The sequence below is a fragment of the Pygocentrus nattereri genome, chromosome 18 (assembly GCF_015220715.1).
Source record: "Pygocentrus nattereri isolate fPygNat1 chromosome 18, fPygNat1.pri, whole genome shotgun sequence".
Lineage (NCBI taxonomy): Eukaryota > Metazoa > Chordata > Actinopteri > Characiformes > Serrasalmidae > Pygocentrus > Pygocentrus nattereri.
Window position 1 is genome coordinate 7,283,351 of NC_051228.1, and position 20,560 is coordinate 7,303,910.

Genomic DNA, 20,560 nt, shown 5'->3' on the forward strand with positions numbered 1-20,560 from the left:
GTTTACCTTCAGTGTTTTGTGCTTCTGATCATTTTAATAGACGTCAGCGTCACTAATTAATGACGTTCTATTAAAAGACTGGTTTACCAAGAGAGACGCTGGAGGACTTTCACCTGAAATGAGTTCATGAAGCCAGTCTTGTTATAAAAATGATATCAGAGCCAGAATTACTCTTTTAGTACTTTTACTTTATACTTAAGTACATTTGAAGGTAAATACTTTAGTACTTTTACTCAAGTGGAGGTCTAAAGGGAGGAACTTCTCCTTTTACTGGAGTAATATTTTACCTTGGGGGTCTCTACTTTAACTCAAGTACATGATTTGTGTACTTCATCCACCGCTGGTAATTTAACTCCAAAAAATTTCACTGCCAAATGCAAGTGTAGACTGGGCCTTTCTGCTGTTTGTGCCCCACCTCCTGTCTAGTTCTAGTCATGAGATCACGTCTTCGAGACGTGTTGACTGGCAGATTCTTGGCTGTTGTATCACACACATGCTCCTTGTGATGTTTCATGTGCGCACACACTCTTGCGTACCCTGTAACACCTGGATACTTGCTCCTTTTGGTGCTGCCAACACAAACTGTCTATGATTAAAGCAAACCATCGGCTTGCAGTTGTACGTTTTGTGGTTTTTGCTCTCCATGTCGTCCCCACCTCTCCTCCAGAGCACGCCTGCCGTCTGCTTCTGCTGCGTTTGGGTTGTTCATCTCACAGCCAGGGGTTAAGGTGTGGCATCAAAGGAAAACATTAAGGCCTTATGGGAGATTTGCAATACAATTCTATGCCCTTCAGAGATGTTGTCTTAAACTGTTTGAAATTAGAGTTAAAGGCACTCCAGAGGCCTTATAAAGAAGATTGTTTAACCCTGGAGTTATAATTTAATAGCTTTCCTGTACTATTTAAAAGTAATTACATAATGAAAGTGATAAGAAATAATATATACATTATGTATTGACAAGTGATTTCAGTGAGCTATGAGTAGGGGCACTTTAACCTGCTTGTGGGCCTTGGAGCTATGGTAGGCCCTGTGGGTGTAGTTAAAATCCATAAAATCAGTACAACTCAACACGACGCAACTGGCTTCCCTCCAGACTGAGGTGGACAAATTACACAGGCTTTAGTCAGCATAGAAAGAGGTAGTTCTATTGCTAGCAGTCAGCAGAACCCATGCTTAAAGGGAACACTGGGTGTTAAGACTTGTATGCCTTAACATAGTATAAAGGTCCAAACACACACATCATCTAAGCCATTTATTCTTCTGGGTTGTGGGGTTATGCTGGAGCCTTTCCCAGCGGTCATTGGGCGGAAGGCAGGTAACATCCTGGACAGGTGGTCAGTCCATCGCAGGGCAGACAGACAGACATATACGTTCACACACAGTCTCACACCTAAATTGTGTGATGCATATTGTGTGTTGCGAAATGTCTTGACGTATTGTGATATAATACGTTTGCTATTTTACCCTCCCCTAATTACAAATCACAGTTATCACCACTGCAATTATGTGAACCTGTAGTCCCACATATAAAAATTATTACTATAATAATAAGAAGAATAATAAAAAACCTATTTTTTTAATCCATGTTCTTTAAGTACTGACATTATCCGCAATATATTCAGAAAAGCATATTGTGACATTAATTAATTACGATAATGATGTAATTGTAAGGTCATATTGCCCACCTATACTTGTAATGGTTAAATCGAATTGACCAACTGCAAAACAAAGATTGCCACCCCTCTCAGCTCATCACAACTGTCTCTAAGTACTACTTTCTCTAAGGGAAAGCTGCCAAAAACCTGCAGTGAGAACGGCGTTGACAGTAAATTAGTCAGCAAAAGTGTTACTCAGAAATGTAATTGAGGCACACGCGATCCTGATCATCTGGAGGGTAAAGTAGTTTTCATTTCATTCCTGAAGCAAAAACTCTCTCTTAAAAGTAAAGGACAGTAAAGGAGCGTTTTGTGGCTGTAGACGAACTCCAGTGGGAGCTAGAGGGTGTTATAATAGAGCCCAAGCTTGAGGAGCTTTACCGCAACTGCCTCTCACTCCATCCAATCATACAGGTCCGTAATTAGGTAATCGGATCATCTGCTGGGCTTAATTAGTCTAAGAGGTCACGTGCCCTGGCTATTTGCAGAGGGAGAGATGAGAGCAGGAGAGATGGTGAATTTCATTTGGATTAGGCCTCTCAAGGAAAACAATGGCCATCAGGTTGTGAGTAGGTGGGGGTGGAGGTGGGGGTGTCTTGCCTGTCTGCATCCCGCTACATTGTTCAATCTAGTGCCTGTAAATACTAGATTTGAACCGAAAACCCGTTTATAACTACGCATGCGCAACAAAGGTCTGTCATTTCCAATATCGTTCTGCGAAGTTCCTGCACAAACAAGGCTAAATCAGGTTGATAGACGTCCATACATCGTCCACATCGGGTGTCCGCTTCAAATTAGGGAGTGGCAGTGCGTTTTATCTTAAACAGACTGCCTATGAGCACCTAAAACAGAATTATAATTCACGTTTACCAGCAACTGCTGCAGCAGTAGTGGTTGTAGTAGTGTGTGTGCTAAGATGTGTTACGCTAAATGTTATGAAACTCAAGATGATCATTTTTTGCTACATGTATGCAAAAATCTTAGCACACACACTACAGCTGCTACAGCCACTACTGCTGTTAACATTAGAATAATAATAATAACAATATTATAGCAGTTGATGATAAGAGTGAACTGTAGTAGTTGTAGTGTTATGCTAAGATGCTAAGTGTTGTGCTAAGATATGCTAAATGTTATAAAACTGGAGACAACAAGTTTGTCATTTTTTGAAAAGTACCAGCTTCTCTTTATGAAAATTTCACAGCGAATGTATCTCACACGCTAAATTGTGTGAAAATTTGATGGTGACTGTATCTCACACGCTAAATTGTGTGAAAATTTGATGGTGACTGTATCTCACATGCTAAATTGTGTGAAAATTTGATGGTGACTGTATCTCACACGCTACGTTGTGTGGAAATTTCACGGCGAATGGTCAAAAACTAGTTGGAATAAAAGATTCCGAACGTTGATAGTATGCTAAATGCTATGAAACCAAACATGTGGGACTGACCTGCTGTATTTATGGTAGCATATACTAAATGTTCTAAAAAGAGGATGAGAGAATAGTTTGCTGTATGTGTGCTAACAGGCTAACAGCTCACACCACAGAGCACAGTTGGCACTTGAGTTTGTAAACTTGTTTTAGTGTCAGTTAGCTGTAACCTAGCCTGTACTGTCTCTACATCAGCTCCAGAACACCCGTTAAACCATTAGAATCTTTTACACTTAGACACAATATACCATTACAGACTACTTTTTCAGCAGGGATGGTGTGTGGCAGCTGACTTAACTAGCGTATGCCTGGCTGGAAGGCTGCAGATCCAAACACCATCATTTTGTCTTTTTGTCCCACCCGCTCGACTTTGCTCCCTCAGGCTTGAGTGTTTATCATCTAATGATATCATGCTAATGCTTACTAGCTCTTCTCCCTTCTACCAGCACTGTTTAACATTTAGTAATTGTTAGGCTGCGTTCACATCACCAGATTGAAGTGGCACAAATCCAGTTTTTTGCCCTAATGTGACTCAGATCTGATGTTTTCAGGGCTTTGCGGACATGCAAATCTGATCTATTCAAATCCGACCGGAGTCACTTTCATATGTGGCCGTCGATCGGATATGTTTCAGATTTGTGGCCATGTGACTTTAATGTGAGGCTCAGATCGGAATTCATGTGATTTATTTTATTTCCGCTGCGCGAGCGCCATCATTCAACATTACCATGGTAGCAGCGCCAAACAGAAGTTAAAGCTTGTAAATGGTGGAAAAGCAGCTCATCTCACCTTTTTCTCCTCTGTCTCGCTCTTATAATGAAGCTGGGAGCTGATCAGAGTTAATTATCTTCGCTCGTTCTGACCGATTGTTGATGATACACGTGACGCACGCGATTGGTTCACGTGAAGTTGCTGAGTGGGTTATTTGTGGATGCTGGTTCATTCACATTGATGGCAGACTTGAATCAGTTACCTATATGAAAACCTTGTATCTCCTTTTTTGTTATTTTTCAGTTTTTGACACAATTTGAAAATGCCTGTCGCCTGTTACATTGTGTGTAAATTTCACAAAGAACGGGCCGAAAGAAATGGCCCAAAAAAGTCTGGTTCCATTGACTTACATTAAAAGTAAAGGAGGTTTTTTTCCTTCTCCTGTGAAGTTACCATTTTGCAGATACAAGGTTTTCCTCCGATAACAGCGGGTTTTTGCTTGTGACAGGCTATGCTGATCTGCGCTGTATTCGTGGCGCAAAAGTGACGTAAATGTAGAACCATTCATTGTCATCAAGCCATCCCACCGAACAGCCCTGCAGCCCTGAGCACAGTTAGCTAAATGAAGGAGACTGTGCTAAGTGCAGGTTGTGAGGGTTCCAGTAGAGACGTTCACATGCAGCCTGGTAATCTGTTAATAATCCTTCTAATAGTTCAATCAGAATAGAATATTATCCGTGTATTCACCTCAGTCAGAGTTGTTTAGTCCGATTGAGGCCATTCGGAATACAAGTTCTATCCGATTGACCGAGATGGGTAATCATGTAAAAAATTCCTTAAATAGGAGAACAGTGTCTATGTGAACACCTGTATCTGATTATATTCCCTATCGGAAAGTCTAAATACCTTCTGCGTATGTTTGTCCGCGTCATAGCGAAAGGTTTATCATGTTCAACATGGCGGAGCAGAACCTCGTCTGCACAGGACACAAGTTTATACTTTGAACTCTAAAAGACGGCGGTGAGACGGACGTCCAGCTTATGTGTCTCAGAACATGAAGTCTTCCTCTCACCTTCTTTAATAAGGACATGTGGAGGACGTTTTTACACTACTGCTCGTCTCACTCTGACTGGACTCACGTGATGCTTGTTGTCATGGTAACAGCTACACTAAATGGTACTGGATCGGATTACCTGTAGTGAGCTTGTAAACAGAGATTTTCCATCAGATTGTTGAGTAGAGTGAGCAGATAAACACTTCAGTCTCAATCTAGAATCGGAATGTATTTTGATAAATACAGCTAGTGTTACAGTGCAGAGGAGGCCATAGCCAACTTAATCAGGCTACCAACACGTCCTCAGTGTAACTGACAATGAATTATGAAAAAATAGGCTGCCACCATATGTGTGTGTGTGTGTGTGTGTGTGTGTGTGTGTGTGTGTGTGTGTGTGTGTGAGTGTGTGTGTGTGTGTGTGTGTGTGTGTGTGTGTGTGTGTGTGTGTGTATATGTATATGTATATGTATATGTATTCACTTACCCACCCAAATCATTGAATCCAGGTGTTCCAATCACTTCGTTCTCAGGAGCTCAGTGAATTCCACTGTGGTATCGTCATAGCTTGCCACCTGTGCAATAAGTCCAGTCGTGAAATTTCCTCTCTACTAAATATTCCACAGTCGACCATCAGTGGTATTATAACAAAGTGGAAGCGATTGGGAACGACAGCAGCTCGGCCAGTGGTAGCCCATGTAAAATGACAGAGCAGGGTCAGCAGATGCTGAGGCATGTAGTGCGCAGAGGTCACCAATTTTCGGCAGAGTCAATCGCTACAGACCTCCGAACTTCATGTGGGCTTCAGATTAACAGGGTTTCCTTGGCTGAGCAGCTGCATCGAAGCCTTACATCTCCAAGCGCGATGCAAAGCATTGAATGCAGTGGTTTAAAGCACCGCCACTGGGCTCTAGAGCAGTGGAGACGTTGTCTGAAGTGACCAATCACGCTTCTCCGTCTAGCAATCCAACAGACGAGTCTAGGTTTGGTGGTTGCTAGGAGAACGGTACTTGTCTGACTGCATTGTGCCAAGTGTAAAGTTTGGTGGAGGGGGGATCATGGTGTGGGGTTGTTTTTCAGGAGTTGGACTCGGCCCCTTAGTTCCAGCGAAAGGAATTCTTAATGCTTCAGCAGACCAAGAGATTTTGGACAATTTTATGCTCCCAACTTTGTGGGAACAGTTTGGGGACGTCCCCTTCCTGTTCCAACATGACTGTGCACCAGTGCACAAAGCAGGTCCATAAAGACATGGATGAGTGAGTTTGGTGTAGAAGAACTGGACTGGCCTGCACAGAGTCCTGACCTCAACCCGATAGAAGCCAGGCCTTCTTCAACATCAATGTCTGACCTCACAAATGTGCTTCTGGAAGAACGGTCAAAAATTCCCATCCATGAACACATTTCTAAACCTTGTGGAAAGCCTTCCGAGAAGAGTTGAAGCTGTTATAGCTGCAAAGGGTGGGCCGACATTATATTAAACAATATGGATTAAGAATGGGATGTGACACAAGTTCAGAAATATCGGGTTTTGGAAATATAGTGTGTGTATATACACACACAGACACACACACACACACGTATATACCACGTGTGTGTGTTTGTGTATATATATATATATATATATATATATATATATGTACCAAATTTGTTCACTGAGCCGTGTGTGTGTGTGTACTGTATCCTCTCACCAGGCCTGCTGTCTGTTCTCTTCTCTCTGTGTGTCTTTGCGTAGGCGGTGCCCGTGAAGTTGTCGTTGGATGCCTTGCTGCAGATGCCTGGAGCTCAGGTGCGAGAGACCATGAGGAGGCTGGGCTCCAGTGCAGAGGAGTGCGCCCGGCTCAGCGCTGCCCTCTCGTGCTTAAAGAGTGCCACTGAATCCGGTGCGGTAATAAGAAGGTCTTGTCAGACAGCTTAGAATAGCCACAGTACTTATGTTCGTGACTGGATAACTTTGAAATAGGGGTTGAACTGAGTAGCCAGGGATGTCATTCTGAATAATCTGTATTGGAGCTGATCAAGGTGTATTTTAATGGCATGCTCTCAGCTATATTAAGCCCCAATTTTGATTCAATGTTAAGCCTATTTTACCATAATGTGCTATATTAGAACCACTGTTAGAGAGATGACATAGACAGACTGCAAAAAAACTCAGGCAAATATTCCAAAGCTATATTCTGGTCGCAAATTTGATCCTTGGCGATGCCAAAGCCATCTGTGGTCAGGGCTCCGAGAGAAGATAACTGTTGTGGCTCTCTGGACGTAGAATGGCCCTCCATTTTCCCCCTATTCACTTGATGCTAGCTGAAATAAGAAAATTGGCAGTTAGTGTTCTCCTCCAATAGTGTTGCATGGTCCAGTTACGTCTCATTAATGGCAGTTTGGGAATATATTGGGCTTCACATGTCTTAGAGGAAGAATGTCCAGTGTAGACTCCAAACAGGTTTTATTGTAGTTAGCCTAGCTAATCAACATCCTAGCTAGCATGTACAATGCTAAGTACATATTATTTATAAAGAAACTACTTGACATAGATTAAGTCCAATGTTTAACTGCAGTGTCAGTAATTCACTATGCTTAGTCTAGACTTGGACTTAGTCTAGGTCCCGGAAATTGGAACTTGGAGATTTTAGGGACTGATCCTGGCCTTGTTTATCCACAGGTGAGTTTAAAGAGGACGGGGGTTGCTGGTTCTCAGAGCCCACCAGGCGGGACAGCGGTGGCCTGACCCCAGTAGATCAGCTTCCCTTGCTGGGTGGACCTGTACGCCCGCACAGCCCCTCCCCCCTCGCCCGGCCCCCGGCCACGCCCTCCACTCCCCTGGGTCCCTGTCCTTACCCACGCCACATTCTTCCTCCCGCCGAGGCCCACATCTCTCATGGTTACGCTGACAGCCTGACGGACCCAAGCCCCTACTATTCATCCCGGCCGGTCCGTCTCCATGGCCACACCTCCACCCCGCCCATCACCCCGCCGTCCAAGAGGAGGCATCGCCTAAAACCCCCATGCACGCCCCCACCGCCATCTCGCAAAGTCCTCCACCTGCTGCCCAACATCACCCTCACCCGCAGCAAGAGCCACGAGAGCCAGCTGGGAAACCGCATCGAGGACCCCCCCACCAGCAAGTAGGTCACTTCCTGTCCCGGTTTAACTATACCCCAGTGTTAAGTATTTAAAAAAAAAACAGGTTTTACAAAGCAAATCATGTGTAAAGTTTGTACATTTTAATTGAGTTAGGTCAGCACAATATGGCTAAAACACTAGTATTGCAGTTCTGTTGCTACATATTACATTGTAATATGCCTTGCAGTGTATTAAAACTCCAGTATTGTCACATTGTTAAATAATTTGACCAAATGTGTTCACTTTTTAAATCACATCATGGCTTAGTCTCACAAACACACTCATCTGGAACTGTGATTGGTCAGGACATTCATAGTATACATTAAAATATATATTGTGAGCAATTAAGAGGCTCATTTGCATACTGTAGCCCTCTTTGAGATCAGTACGGCAAAGGACAACATGGCAATAACGATTAACAAAAAATGTACAGTTATGTGCAAAAGTCTGAGAACAAGCTCTTATTTAATATCCCATCAAAGCAGCTGTTAAGTACAAGATGATTTTTCAACATCAGGAACAAAAGCAGAAATCATATATTTAACAGAAAATTACACAGAAGCTTCAAAACTACAGTGTTTAATGTGTCCACTGTTCAGCTTTATTACAGCTTCTGTTCTTTTCAGGAGACTCACTTTCAGTTATTCAAAGAAATCTGCAGGGATATTTTTCCACCTCTTAGAAGTTGGTTGCACTTTCTGCTTTTTGTGATCCAGGTAATCCCAAACACATTCAGTGGTGTTGAGGTCTGCACTGGTCAGTCCTTTGTTCTGAGAACACCAGCAGCCTCTTTGTCTGTCTCTTTTTCTCAGTAAGAGCTTCTTGACAGCTACACATCCTTTCAGACCCATAGCGTTGCGCTGTCTTCTCACAGTGGATGAAACTCCTATTGTGTTTCAAAAGCGAGATGAAAGCTTTGAGTACTGTTTATCTGATGGACAGTTTTGGTGGTCTACCAGGTCTTGTTGCTAGTTACATCGTACATTGATTCCTCTCAAAAATATCGGAAAAATTAATAACTTGTACTAAATGGCCGTTTGACTGAAAATTTAGGGAATGACGGGTGATCTGACTTTTGTATGGTACTGTATGCTCTGAATAGTTTTGAGTAAATTAGAAGGGATCTCGGTTGACCAGCCAACCTTTTTGAGCCATTCAAGTGTTTTGTTGTTCCTCATTAGGAAAAATGATCTGGATCAATCTGGTAACCTTGGTTTGAGGCCTAATGCCAAGTGTGTGGGCAGCGACTCCCCTTCTGCTTAGTGCTGCATCCCACGACCCAACTGGAACTAGGGCACACTTCCTACCGCCACACCATCACGCTCTGAGAGAGAGAGAGAGAGAGAGAGAGAAAGAGAGAGAGAGAGACATCGTGCATTTGTGGTGTTTATGTGGATGGTCCCAGCTAATCCTCTACAGATTTCTCAGAGATTATGAGTAATGTCACAACAGGATGCACTTCCAAGGCCTGATGTCCAAAAGAGTGCAAATCAGTGTCACCACACACACACACACCCTTACACACGTTCATGTGTTGCGTGAGTGATGATGGAGGGTCACACTTTCGAGCCCTAAGCCTTTGGCTTTTTTTCTAGCTGGTGTGCCGCATTCCGGTCAAGGCTAAAATTCACAGGCTCTCTGGTCCATGGCTTGATCCCCTGTCCTGAGATTACCCCATACACTCCCCAGCTCCCCCACTCCATCCTCTATTCATTCTCTTCCTGTCAACCCTTAGAAAACTACAGTTACTATTGTCAGTTTGCTGTAATATTTAAATGTACAGTACTGTGAGAGACCACATTATTCATTTCTTGGGAGATGTTTCTCAAATTATTAGATATAAGATGATCCACCTGCATAAAGAAGGAGAACGTCAAAGTCAAGGAAGTGACAAAAACTGAAGTTTTTTGTGAGAAGAAGCCTTGATGTTAGGGGTCTGAAAGGTTGTGTAGCTGTCAGCAAGACCTCACTGAGAAAAGATTTGCATATCAAATGTGTTGGCAGAACAGTGGACTGACCACCCAGACCTCCGCATCTCTGTATGTGTGAGGAAATGCAAACAACTGCTAAGACTGAACTTTGGAGGTGTGGAAAAATATCCCTTAAGATTTCTTTGAAAAACTGTAAGCAAGGCCCAATCCCATTTTCACCCTCTGCCCCAACCGCCTCTGTTTTGTGCATTCATGCCTAGGGGTAGGCTGTCCCCATTTTTGTTGAGACAGAGGGGCGAAGTGTTAGGGCTACATGACCCTCCAAATGGAGGTTTTTCAGAGGTTCATTCCAATTGCATTATCTTAATTTAATGTCATTTTAATGTATTATGGTCCTTTTTTGATAACAAACATAAAAATCACTAATAGTAGATCAGTAGCAGCTGGCTAAATTCGAACAAGAAGCTAGTTCTTCCTTTCTTTGAAGGCATATGATTCTTCTTCTTTCAGCTGCTCCCTTTAGGGGTCGCCACAGCGGATCATCTGCCTCCATCTTGCCCTATCCACTGCCTCCTCTACTTTCACACCAACCATCTCCGAACGATACAAGTCCTTTACTCCTTCTTTACTGTCCAGCCTCTCATACAGCTCATCATAGGCCTGAGCCTTTGCCTTTGCCACCATTCTTTTCGCTATGCGACTAACCTCACAGTACTCCTGCCTACTTCCTTCATCTCTCTGGTTATCCCACTTTTTCTTAGCTGCCTTCTTCTTCTGAATACTCTCCTGGACTTCCTCATTCCACCACCAACTTTCCTTCTCTTCTTTCCTCTGACCAGACGAAACACCCAACACATTTTTGCCAGTCTCTCTCACCACCTTAGCTGTAGTTTCCCAGTCCTCAGGTAGCTCCTCACTGCCCCCAAGGGCCTGTTGCAATTTTTCCCTGACCTGCCTGCAACCATCCTCCTCCTTCAGCTTCCACCATCTAATCTTTGGCTCTGTCTTCACTCTCTTCCTCTTCTTTGTTTCTAATCTCATTATACAGACAACCACCCTATGCTGCCTTGCTACACTTTCCCCTGGCACCTCTTTACAATCTCCAATCTCCTTTAGGTGGCATCTCCTGCTAAGGATATAATCCACCTGTGTGCACCTCCCTCCACTCTTGTATGTCACCCTGTGTTCTTCCCTCTTCTGAAAATACGTGTTCACCACAGCCATTTCCATTCTCTATTCTAAAATCTACAACCATCTGACCTTCCGCATTTCTGTCTTTCACACCATTCATCCCCTCTGTTCCCTTCACCAACATGTCCATTGAAGTCTGCACCAATCACTAATCTCTCCTCTCTAGGGACACCATCTACCACTTCATCCAACTGACCACATTCAAAATTACACCATCAACCTCCAAATTCAGGCTCATGATCCTGTCTGACACTCTCTTTACATCCAGAACACTTTTCCCAAGCTGTTCCTTTAGGATTATCCCTACTCCATTTCTCTTCCTCTCTACACCATGATAGAACACCTCCAACATTGAATCCACCTCCAGTGTTCCTGGCCTTGCTTCCTTTCCATCTGGTCTCCTGGACACACAGAATATCTACCTTCCTTCTCTCCATCATGTCTGCAAGCTCTCTGCCTTTACCAGTCATGTCCCTGTGTTCAGAGTCCCTACTCTAACCTCCACACTCCTGCCTTTCCTTCTCTCTCGCTGCCTTCTAACCCGCCTTCCTCCTCTCCTCTTTGATGGTCTTCGACCTACAGAGCAGCGCTAGTAGCTGTTAATGAAGTAATGCTCGTTTTTGTTTAAGGGGCCCATTTCGCAGGGACAAGTCTTCAACCACTCCTCCTTTACCTCGGTTCCCAAGGGCAACAATACCACTTTTCCTCTTAAGATACTGATACTTGATCCTTAAGTATCGGCCAATATACTAACTCTGTCTAACCTAACTCACCTATAAGTCCTGATACTCATTCAATTACATTTTTTAAATCTTTTATTTTGGTAAAATTTGTTCTGTGTCACAAATAAAACACTCAGCTTGGTTAGATGGCATTTGCTTGTTGTATTATATTTATTAGATGATTAAGGAGACTTATTTTTGTTTATTTACTGTATATATGTAGTATTTATATAATTATTAATAAGAACCATTTTAACAACTTTAGTAAATATAAAATATCTTTATTGTGCAAAACGGTTAAAACAGAAATGTATACAAATAAACCTGTAGTGTTTACCCATCAGCCCACGTGTCAGAAATTGCTTCGTGGTGCCAGTCATAGGTATTGGAATCCCCATCCCCGTTACAATACTCGCTTAACTGCCGGTATCGGTGCTGATATTGAAACAGTATCAATATCGATGCAACACTAACTGTACCTACAGAGATTTTTAAGCTGTTTAAAGTGAATTATAGCCAAAGGCAGGCCTGAGGACTTCTCTCTTATTATTGTCATTCCTCTGTACTATATCAATACTTACATAATTAATTGAATAGTTTATGTTGATTTACATTCTGTATCGGCAGGTTTGAGTCTTCACTTGACTTGTGAAAGTGTAAAAGTGTAAGGAATTGATCGTATGTAGACGTTTGGGTGCCCTGGTTTAAGACATGATACGCAGTCACTGCAGTAGGTTTGTGTCATTTTTCTCTATTTGCCTAAAAAGGTGACAGTTTTCATCCCAGGTAGCTACGTTTTTTTGCTCTGGGTCACTCTGTTTTTGGCATTATCCAGCTTTCTTTGAGTGTGGGGCTGATTTTTTTGGATGCCCAGACCGTCTTTTGGCAGCGAGCTGGCGAAATCCCTCATCCGGCTTTGTGCAGTGTCACTGGTTTTGCGGTGACCCTGCTGACTGACCTGTTTGTGTCCCTAGGTGTGGGAAGAAGAACAAGCTGTTTCTGAACGTCCAGATTAACGGCAACGGCTGCGAAGATTCACCATCCCGCTCTCCGCTGCTGTCCGCCCGGACGCCTGGGACAGCACCCGCCACCGCCCCCTACACCCTGCCCGGCACGCCCACACTGCTGGAGGAGCACAGTGGCCTGCGGAGTGAGTCTCACACGCTCTCACAGTAGAAGATAATACTGATTAAACTGATCAAAATCCTATTTTATTTGAATTGGTAATGCACATCTGAGGTTCTGAGGTATTTTCGATTAAAGCGATAAGTCACGAAGGCTGTGTGTTACAGTGATGCAGTGTTCCAGCTGGGCACACTGTGAATGTAGTAATGACTAATAATGGCAGCACTGTAGCTTGTTAACAGTAAGCTCTGGTTGCCAAGCAGCACTGGGGCCAAAGATTCAATGAACAGCGCAGGTTCTTAATGATTAAAGTGATACAGTGATTGACAGAATTCAGTTGATGTGAGCAGTTGTGTCTGTGTACAGTGAGTATTGGGCTTTGATCAAGGCTCAGCCAATCAGACCTTAGAATCAGAACCATCCGTTCTATAAAAGTGATTATGCTGCTATGATGATGCTGTTTTGTGCCTTTATATGATGTAATTAGCAAAGACTTGAACTGTAAACTTTGCTACTTTGGTGGTGATGTGTGCTTTTTACTACAGCTCAAATCTGACCAGACATTTTGGTTCAAACCTGAATATGACCCAAGAATTTTTTGTCTGACCACATTATATAGCTTTGAGTTTGACAGCAAACTGACCTTTCATCATCCAAATTGGCAAATCAATCCCAATGTTTTTTATGCTAGTGCTGGTTCAATTACCATTTAGCAAATGTAACAGTCACCATAATAAAATATAAAATAAAATAAAAAAATAAGATAAAATAATCAGCAATCCAGAATAAAGCAGTGCTTTCAAACGACATTGTTAGTCTGGATAAACTTTCTATAACACACTGTTTACACGGTTTGCAGTTCTGAACCATCAATTGCAGTTGAAATTGAATGAACTCTCCTCTTCTGAATCGATTTGCTGTTTTATTTCCTGTGCATCTATTTTCTCACAGTCGTGAGATTCCAGCATGCCAGATTAAAACAGTTTTAAGCTGCTGTGAGAGCCCAAACGTGAAATTTGAATCTGACCTGAGCCTGACACATTTTACTAGCTAGACGCGAGGGAGAAAAAGTCTAGCCACTCCTTTTCAGCGTAAACCAGCATGACAGTTAGCAGAGAGATTGTTAGTAGAAACATCTCAGAACAAGATTATCGCTGCTGTGGGAACAAAACTTTGTATCTCCAAAATGGCAACTTTACAGGAGAAGGAAAAAACATACTTTACTTTCAATGGAAGTCAATGGAACCAGACGTCTTTCCAAGTCAGTTTTGAGTACTGCCATTTATTTTGGTCCATCCTTCATGAAATTTACACACAATGTAAATAGAATTTATTTATTGATAGTTGACAGTATCGAATGATTCTTTTTGAATGAAAAATGTCATGATAAGATTTCTGACAGATTTCTGACACACACACACACATACACAGAGACTCACACACACACACTCACACACACAGACATACGCAGAGACACTTGCCCACACTGTGCCCAAAGCTGGTGCATATTACATATGCTTAGACAGAACTATGAGTCTTTTGTTCTCATTAAAAAGGCTTCAGTAAAGTGACTGCATGGTAACTTGGCACAAAGATGTCCAAAATATAAAAAAATAGTTTCTCCAAAATACTAACTTTAGTGAAGGCAAAACACTCTGTACATTTAATATTAGTTAATAAGGAAGCTGCTCTGATGTACATTTTAAAAATCTAATAAATGGAGATACTTGTATTTTTTAATTTTTTTTGGATGATATGCATCATGAAGAGCACCTAACATGATCTTAGCACCACAATGCCTTTGAGAAACTGTGCCTCTATAATTCAGTTGAGCTGCTTCAGTTTCAATTCCACTTTAACTTTGCTCATAAACCCTACCGGTTATCACAGTTCCTAGGTTTGAATGTTTATCTTGTGTGTAAGTGAGAGTCTGTTAACGTTAATGATTCATTCTGGTTGGAATCGAGCTTTCCGAGTGAAAACAGGTCCAAATGTTTGTGCTGGTTGACAGTGGAGGGGTTATCGCAGCTTTTCTTCCTGTACGCCAGAGCTTTGTGGTTGCATCACTGTGTGTCGAAGCCTTGACCAGAGTGGAGAAGAATGTGGGGAGGTTCTCTGACCTCATGTTTCCATTCAGAGGAAACTTTCTCTTATCTCAGGCTGCCCAGAGAGTCATGCAGTATTCCCTCAAAGCCTGCTTTGTGTGTCTGGGAATGGGAGAAGTATTTGTTTTTTTTGTCTCTCTCTCTCTCTCTCTCTCTCTCTCTTTCTCACTCTCTCTCTCTCACCGTCTTCCACACACAGATAACATCACAGTCCATCGCAGCTCTCCCCAGGCTGTGAGGAGGGACATCGGCCTGGCTGTTACTCACAGGTAGCCCCTCTCCTTCTACAGTGGCTCCACGTCTTACACACAAAATCAAATTCAAATTGTCAACAATAGTTTGTACTCCCCCTGTTCCACATCAGGGCCACTAGACTAGTTGGGATAGTGTAGTGGTTAACACCTCTGCCTTCTACACTGTAGACTGGGGTTCAATCCCCCACCAGGGTAAGCACCCTACACTATACCAATAAGAGTCCTTGGGCAAGACTCCTAACACCACCTTGGCCTACCTGTGTAAAATGATCAAATTGTAAGTCATTCTGGATAAGAGCGTCAGCCAAATGCCGTAAATGTAAATGTAGATTACACCTGTTGACCCAAGCAGCCGAGATGCTGATCTGGATGGCTCTCATTAAGGGCAGCATGAGCACCTGAGCCAAGTCCCCATCACTGCCCCCTGCTCTGCATCTCGGCCGTCTGGGTCAAACATAAGGTTCAACGTGTAGCCTTGGTATGGAAAAGGAGGCGCTGTCTGGGCAGTGGAGTTTGGGACTCGTGTTCCACCTTCGTGCTGCTCGTGGCTGTCATTGTACACTCTAGCACCAAGATCCTCCTCCTGTCTTCACTTGCATCCCTCAGCGGTATTGGGAATTCATGCCCTCTCGGGGCTGTCATGGCCCAGGGGATGGGTGTATGGGACAAGTTATTCATTTTTCAGAAGAACATTTGCAAATCAAACACATGAAGCTGGTGCTATTTTCAGAATAATGGACAGTGTCCTGGCCTCCACATAACTAATGTGTTTTGGGTTATTTGGATTGTGAGAAGCAGAAAATACAACCAACTTCTAAGACTGAACTTTGAAGGTGTGGAAAAATATCCCTGCAGATTTCTTTGAAAAACTGAACGAAAGTCTCCTGAAAAGAATTTAAGCTCTAATAAAGGCAGAGTGTGTTGCAGTGTGTGGATATTATACTTGGATATTATGCTGTTGAAGCTTCTGTACAATTTTCTGAAAAATTTGTTTAAACTACTTAATGGCAGTTTTGACTGGAAATTAAATATAAGGTTGGTCTCACTTTTGCACAATACTATATATAGATCAGCAAACTGTTTATTTTTTTGTATGTGGCATTTTCAGGTTCTCCACCAAGTCCTGGCTTTCACAGACGTGTCAAGTGTGTCAGAAGAACATGATCTTCGGAGTGAAGTGCAAACACTGCAGGTGGGTTACTAAAGGTGTTTTGCATAGACGCTGAATGACGACTTCAGTTACAGAACAAGTGAGCAGCTTGTGGGTGTTTTAATGGCTGCTTTCATCTCTGCAGGTTAAAGTGTCACAATAAATGTACGAAAGAAGCTCCTTCCTGCAGAATATCATTTCTCCCCAGTAAGTGCTCTGTTCAGTGTCTATTCAGAGCACATAAATGGCAGAGTCCTTGAAAGGGTTTGGTCTTATATTCCTCCACTCTTCTCTCACTCTCAGTCACAAAGATCCGGAGGACGGAGTCTGTGCCGTCGGACATCAACAACCCCGTGGACCGCCCGGCCGAGGCTCCGCAGTTTGGCACCTTACCAAAGGCAATAACCAAGAAGGTAGTGACCTTTATGATAGGCTAAAGGAATAATCATTTCAGACTGAACGCAGATTTTTTTTTGCCTTATTCTCCAGGGTATATTTTGGTTTTTCATGACCAAATCATAAGGCAAATTATTCAGTAACTGCATGAAATAAATGCAAATTTGTGTTTTATTTATTTATTTATTTATTGTGAAAGCTTCCCTGAACAGAACATGTGTTTTATGATCACACATATTACTATGTGCTTACAATTTACTGCTGAAAGCCAAAAATCTCAGACACTCTTTGTATTTTTTTTATAAAAATATATTTTTAAAAAGAGTAAAAGGAGTAGAGACACCATCTGTTTATAGTTTATAGCCCATATTTGTGGATTGTGAGTTTAGCTTCTTTTATTATCATTTATTATATTATAAAAATGGCATCACCCATCTATTTGACTGGAAAGAAGACAGTTCCAGCTCTCATATGACACCCACCTTTTGAGTGTAGCTTAAGAGGCTTTAAGAGGCTACCAAAGATTACAAACTGAAATGACTGAAGACAAAAAAATGAGTGGAATCGTTTGAAAAATCCTGTACTGTGGACATAAGTCTGGTAAAAAAAAAACACCAGTAATAATCTAAATCACATCATTCTTGGATATTTCACTGTGCATGCTGATTTTAAAACTCTCCTGCATAATTCATTTGTTGAGAAGTGAAGTCATTCAGAGTAATTTGATATAAAATGGTTCATTGTAGAAAAACTTTTCGGTTCACTGTAGAAAAGCTCATGTCTTTACAGTAGTGGTGATAGGAACCAGGGGTCACATTGCTTACAATACAAATATAGCCATTTTATTTACTATCCAAACCTACAAGAGTCTTCCTAGTAATACATGTAATGTTGGAAATGGTAAAAAAGTGGTAGGTCTGGGAGAATCATTTTTTGGGGGTTATCTGGTCTCGCAATGTCCTGCATGTAACTCTGAATGAAATGAATTTTAAAAAATACTTTTTAGTCCAAAACTTTCTTTAAAAAACTATTTATCAGTAATATATTAGCGTCCACTTAGTGTAATAACTTTCTGTGAGGGAGCTTTTACAGGCATTAAACTTAGACATCTGGTTCCTGTCACCACCACTGTGAACAATTCTAAACTCTAATTGGTGTCATGCCAGTTTTCCAAAAGATGTCTATGATGTTTACGACCAGTTCATACGGACTAAGAAATCTCAGTATAAGTGACAGAGATGGGAGTGGCTACTCAATTTACTCCATAATATAGTAGAAAATGTAAAAATTTTACAGTTTTAACATAAATATTTAACAAACAGTTGGTCAATAAGCCGTCTACTTTTACTATTTACCCTGCTGTCTTAATTGAATGCAGTGGTTTATTAGCATCACCATTAGTTCAGGAATTCACAGCAATCAATCAACTTCATCGCATAAAATCAAACTTTTTACATGTTTTGAGTTGTGCATTACAGTGAAGTTGCATATTACCTTGATTTTAGCTTCCAAGGACAGAAGAAAATGCTTCAATGCTTCCACATCCGTACCTTAGAAACACGTTTTCTACAGCATATGATCATTTTTCATGTCATTTTGCACAGGATTCATATCGTCTCTAAAATGACTGACATGCCAAATTACCAATGCTTTAAATAATGCTTTAGATGGGGAGAGAGAAGTCTAGCCGTTCACTCGCAGCACCACTATTCTGTGACAGTTAACTGGCCATCTATTTTGTCAGAGCTGACGTTGCACAGTGAAAAAGGCCCAATTATTTTGTCTTGATAATTCATCATTATGTATACTACACCAAAATAAGGCTGAGAACTGAGCATTATCAATTATCAATATCGAATCATATGGAAGATAGACTGTGACAAGATTTTAGACCATATTGTCCAGCTCAGCAACTCCTATAACTTTCTTCTTTCTGTCTCTCCAAGGATCATCCACCTGTGCTGAACCAGCTGGACTCCAGCAGTAACCCCTCCTCCACCACCTCCTCCACCCCCTCCTCTCCCGCCCCCTTCCAGCAGAGCAACCCACCCAGCGCCACCCCACCCCCCAACCCCTCTCCCAAGGGTCACCGTGACAACCGCTTCCACTTTCCAGGTGAGTGTCTGGTCCGGGTTTGTAACAACGCATGACAGGGTCACTCAGCTTAACCCTTCCAGTCCAGAGTTACTGCTGTTGTTTTGCTATATTCAGTTTACATTACATACTTTTTGTATTTGAATGTAATTACATAATTAAGTTGTTATACAATTAATTACATTCACGTTCATACTCAAGCTTGATTATGCACTTCTTACTTTTGCCAAATAATGACAAACAGTAGCTTCCAATTTAAATCTCCTCTTCTAGTTCCAGACACAAATGTGGTGTGGACTGAAAGTTTAGTACCTGCGTGTTGATGTCTCTGTTTAGTTTAATGAGCTGGAAAATAAATAATAGTAAATTACAACACGGTTACATCAATGGGACTTCTAAGGGTCAGTATACAAACAGTATGGCAACTCGGACATTTCTATAGCATCAGAGTTTTTTATGCATTATTGCATTTTTATTCGTGCGGTCTTCACACTTTACCACTACAAAGATACTCACATGTCTTCTGCTGAATTACCAACCCTTAATTCTGACCACTTCAAAATATTCCCCTCTCATACCACTTGTAACTCACTAACACGCATTTCTGATACAGTTGCTATGCACATTTGGCTCCGTCTTGCTGTTTTAACCCCAAACTTTCTTCTTTGTCAACTTCCTGCCTGTTGATTTCTCTCCTCCTTTTTCCTCATCCTTAAAGCTGCCTGCTACTTTCAGCATAGACAACAGTTTATCTTCCCTGGTGAGTTCAAGAAGCCCAGAATCTTTCACGCCTGTCCTGACCCTGGTCGTCACTCCTTCGTGTACAAAAGGAGTAGTTCTTTCAAAAAACCTAATGTTGCTACCACTGAATGAAAGTGAATGGACACTAATTAGTTGGAAAACTGAAGGCAGCTTCTCATTCACCACCTTCTTCCCGTTCCACTTCACATGGTGCCTGAGGTGGAAGAATGTAACTGCTACACCTTTTAAGGTGGAATTGGAAAATTCAAACAAGCAGCTGGCAAATTATGTGACTATCCCACTCGTCCACTGACGGGAAATGACCTCATGTAGAAGATGACATCTCTTCATCAGCATCTAACGTTGTATCGGTTAGTGTTAGTGGACGAGTGGGGTAGTTGGTCAGAGAACTCACAAATATGAGTGTGTTGCTAAGGCCAGGCTAACTAGGCTACTACTTCTGCTACTGCTCTTTCTCTGACAAACTGTCATGCTCATCCACTGACGAGAACTGACCACATGCAGAAGATGACAACTCTCTAGCAGCATCTAGTGTACGGGTTAGTGTTAGTGTCTCATTAGCTCACCTGATACAGCCTCTATTAAGTCCATATAGGAAAACTGAACGCACTGTTTCTGTGACACAGAACCTCATTTACATAGATCCACCTATTCAGCCTACATCAATTTAGCTACGCCCATTCACACTGAAATTATACGGAGTATTTTTTAAATGAGGTACAAAACAAGACAGCCGGTCAAAACATCATAACAGGTCATTTACATGTATCGTTCTTAAAGGTGCAGTAATGAAAACAGCCTGTTTGATTCTAATAAAAGAGAGAGAGAGAGAGAGAGAGAGAGAGGGGTTGGGAAATC

At 42.0% G+C, this 20,560-nt stretch overlaps 1 protein-coding gene across 4 annotated transcripts in view; it reads left to right on the top strand.

The window, feature by feature from the left end:
- ksr1a (kinase suppressor of ras 1a) overlaps positions 1-20,560 on the top strand; it is a 66,893-nt gene that overhangs the window by 32,290 nt on the left and 14,043 nt on the right. For 3 of the 4 annotated variants that reach the window (XM_017711891.2, XM_017711888.2, XM_017711889.2), the window contains exons 3-11: positions 6,585-6,732; positions 7,512-7,974; positions 12,791-12,966; positions 15,246-15,315; positions 16,409-16,492; positions 16,596-16,657; positions 16,754-16,863; positions 18,793-18,961; positions 19,659-19,700. In XM_017711891.2, the coding sequence (XP_017567380.1) occupies positions 6,585-6,732; positions 7,512-7,974; positions 12,791-12,966; positions 15,246-15,315; positions 16,409-16,492; positions 16,596-16,657; positions 16,754-16,863; positions 18,793-18,961; positions 19,659-19,700 (1,324 nt within the window). The remainder of the gene's footprint in view (positions 1-6,584; positions 6,733-7,511; positions 7,975-12,790; positions 12,967-15,245; positions 15,316-16,408; positions 16,493-16,595; positions 16,658-16,753; positions 16,864-18,792; positions 18,962-19,658; positions 19,701-20,560) is intronic. The other variant, XM_017711890.2, reaches the window with a different exon arrangement.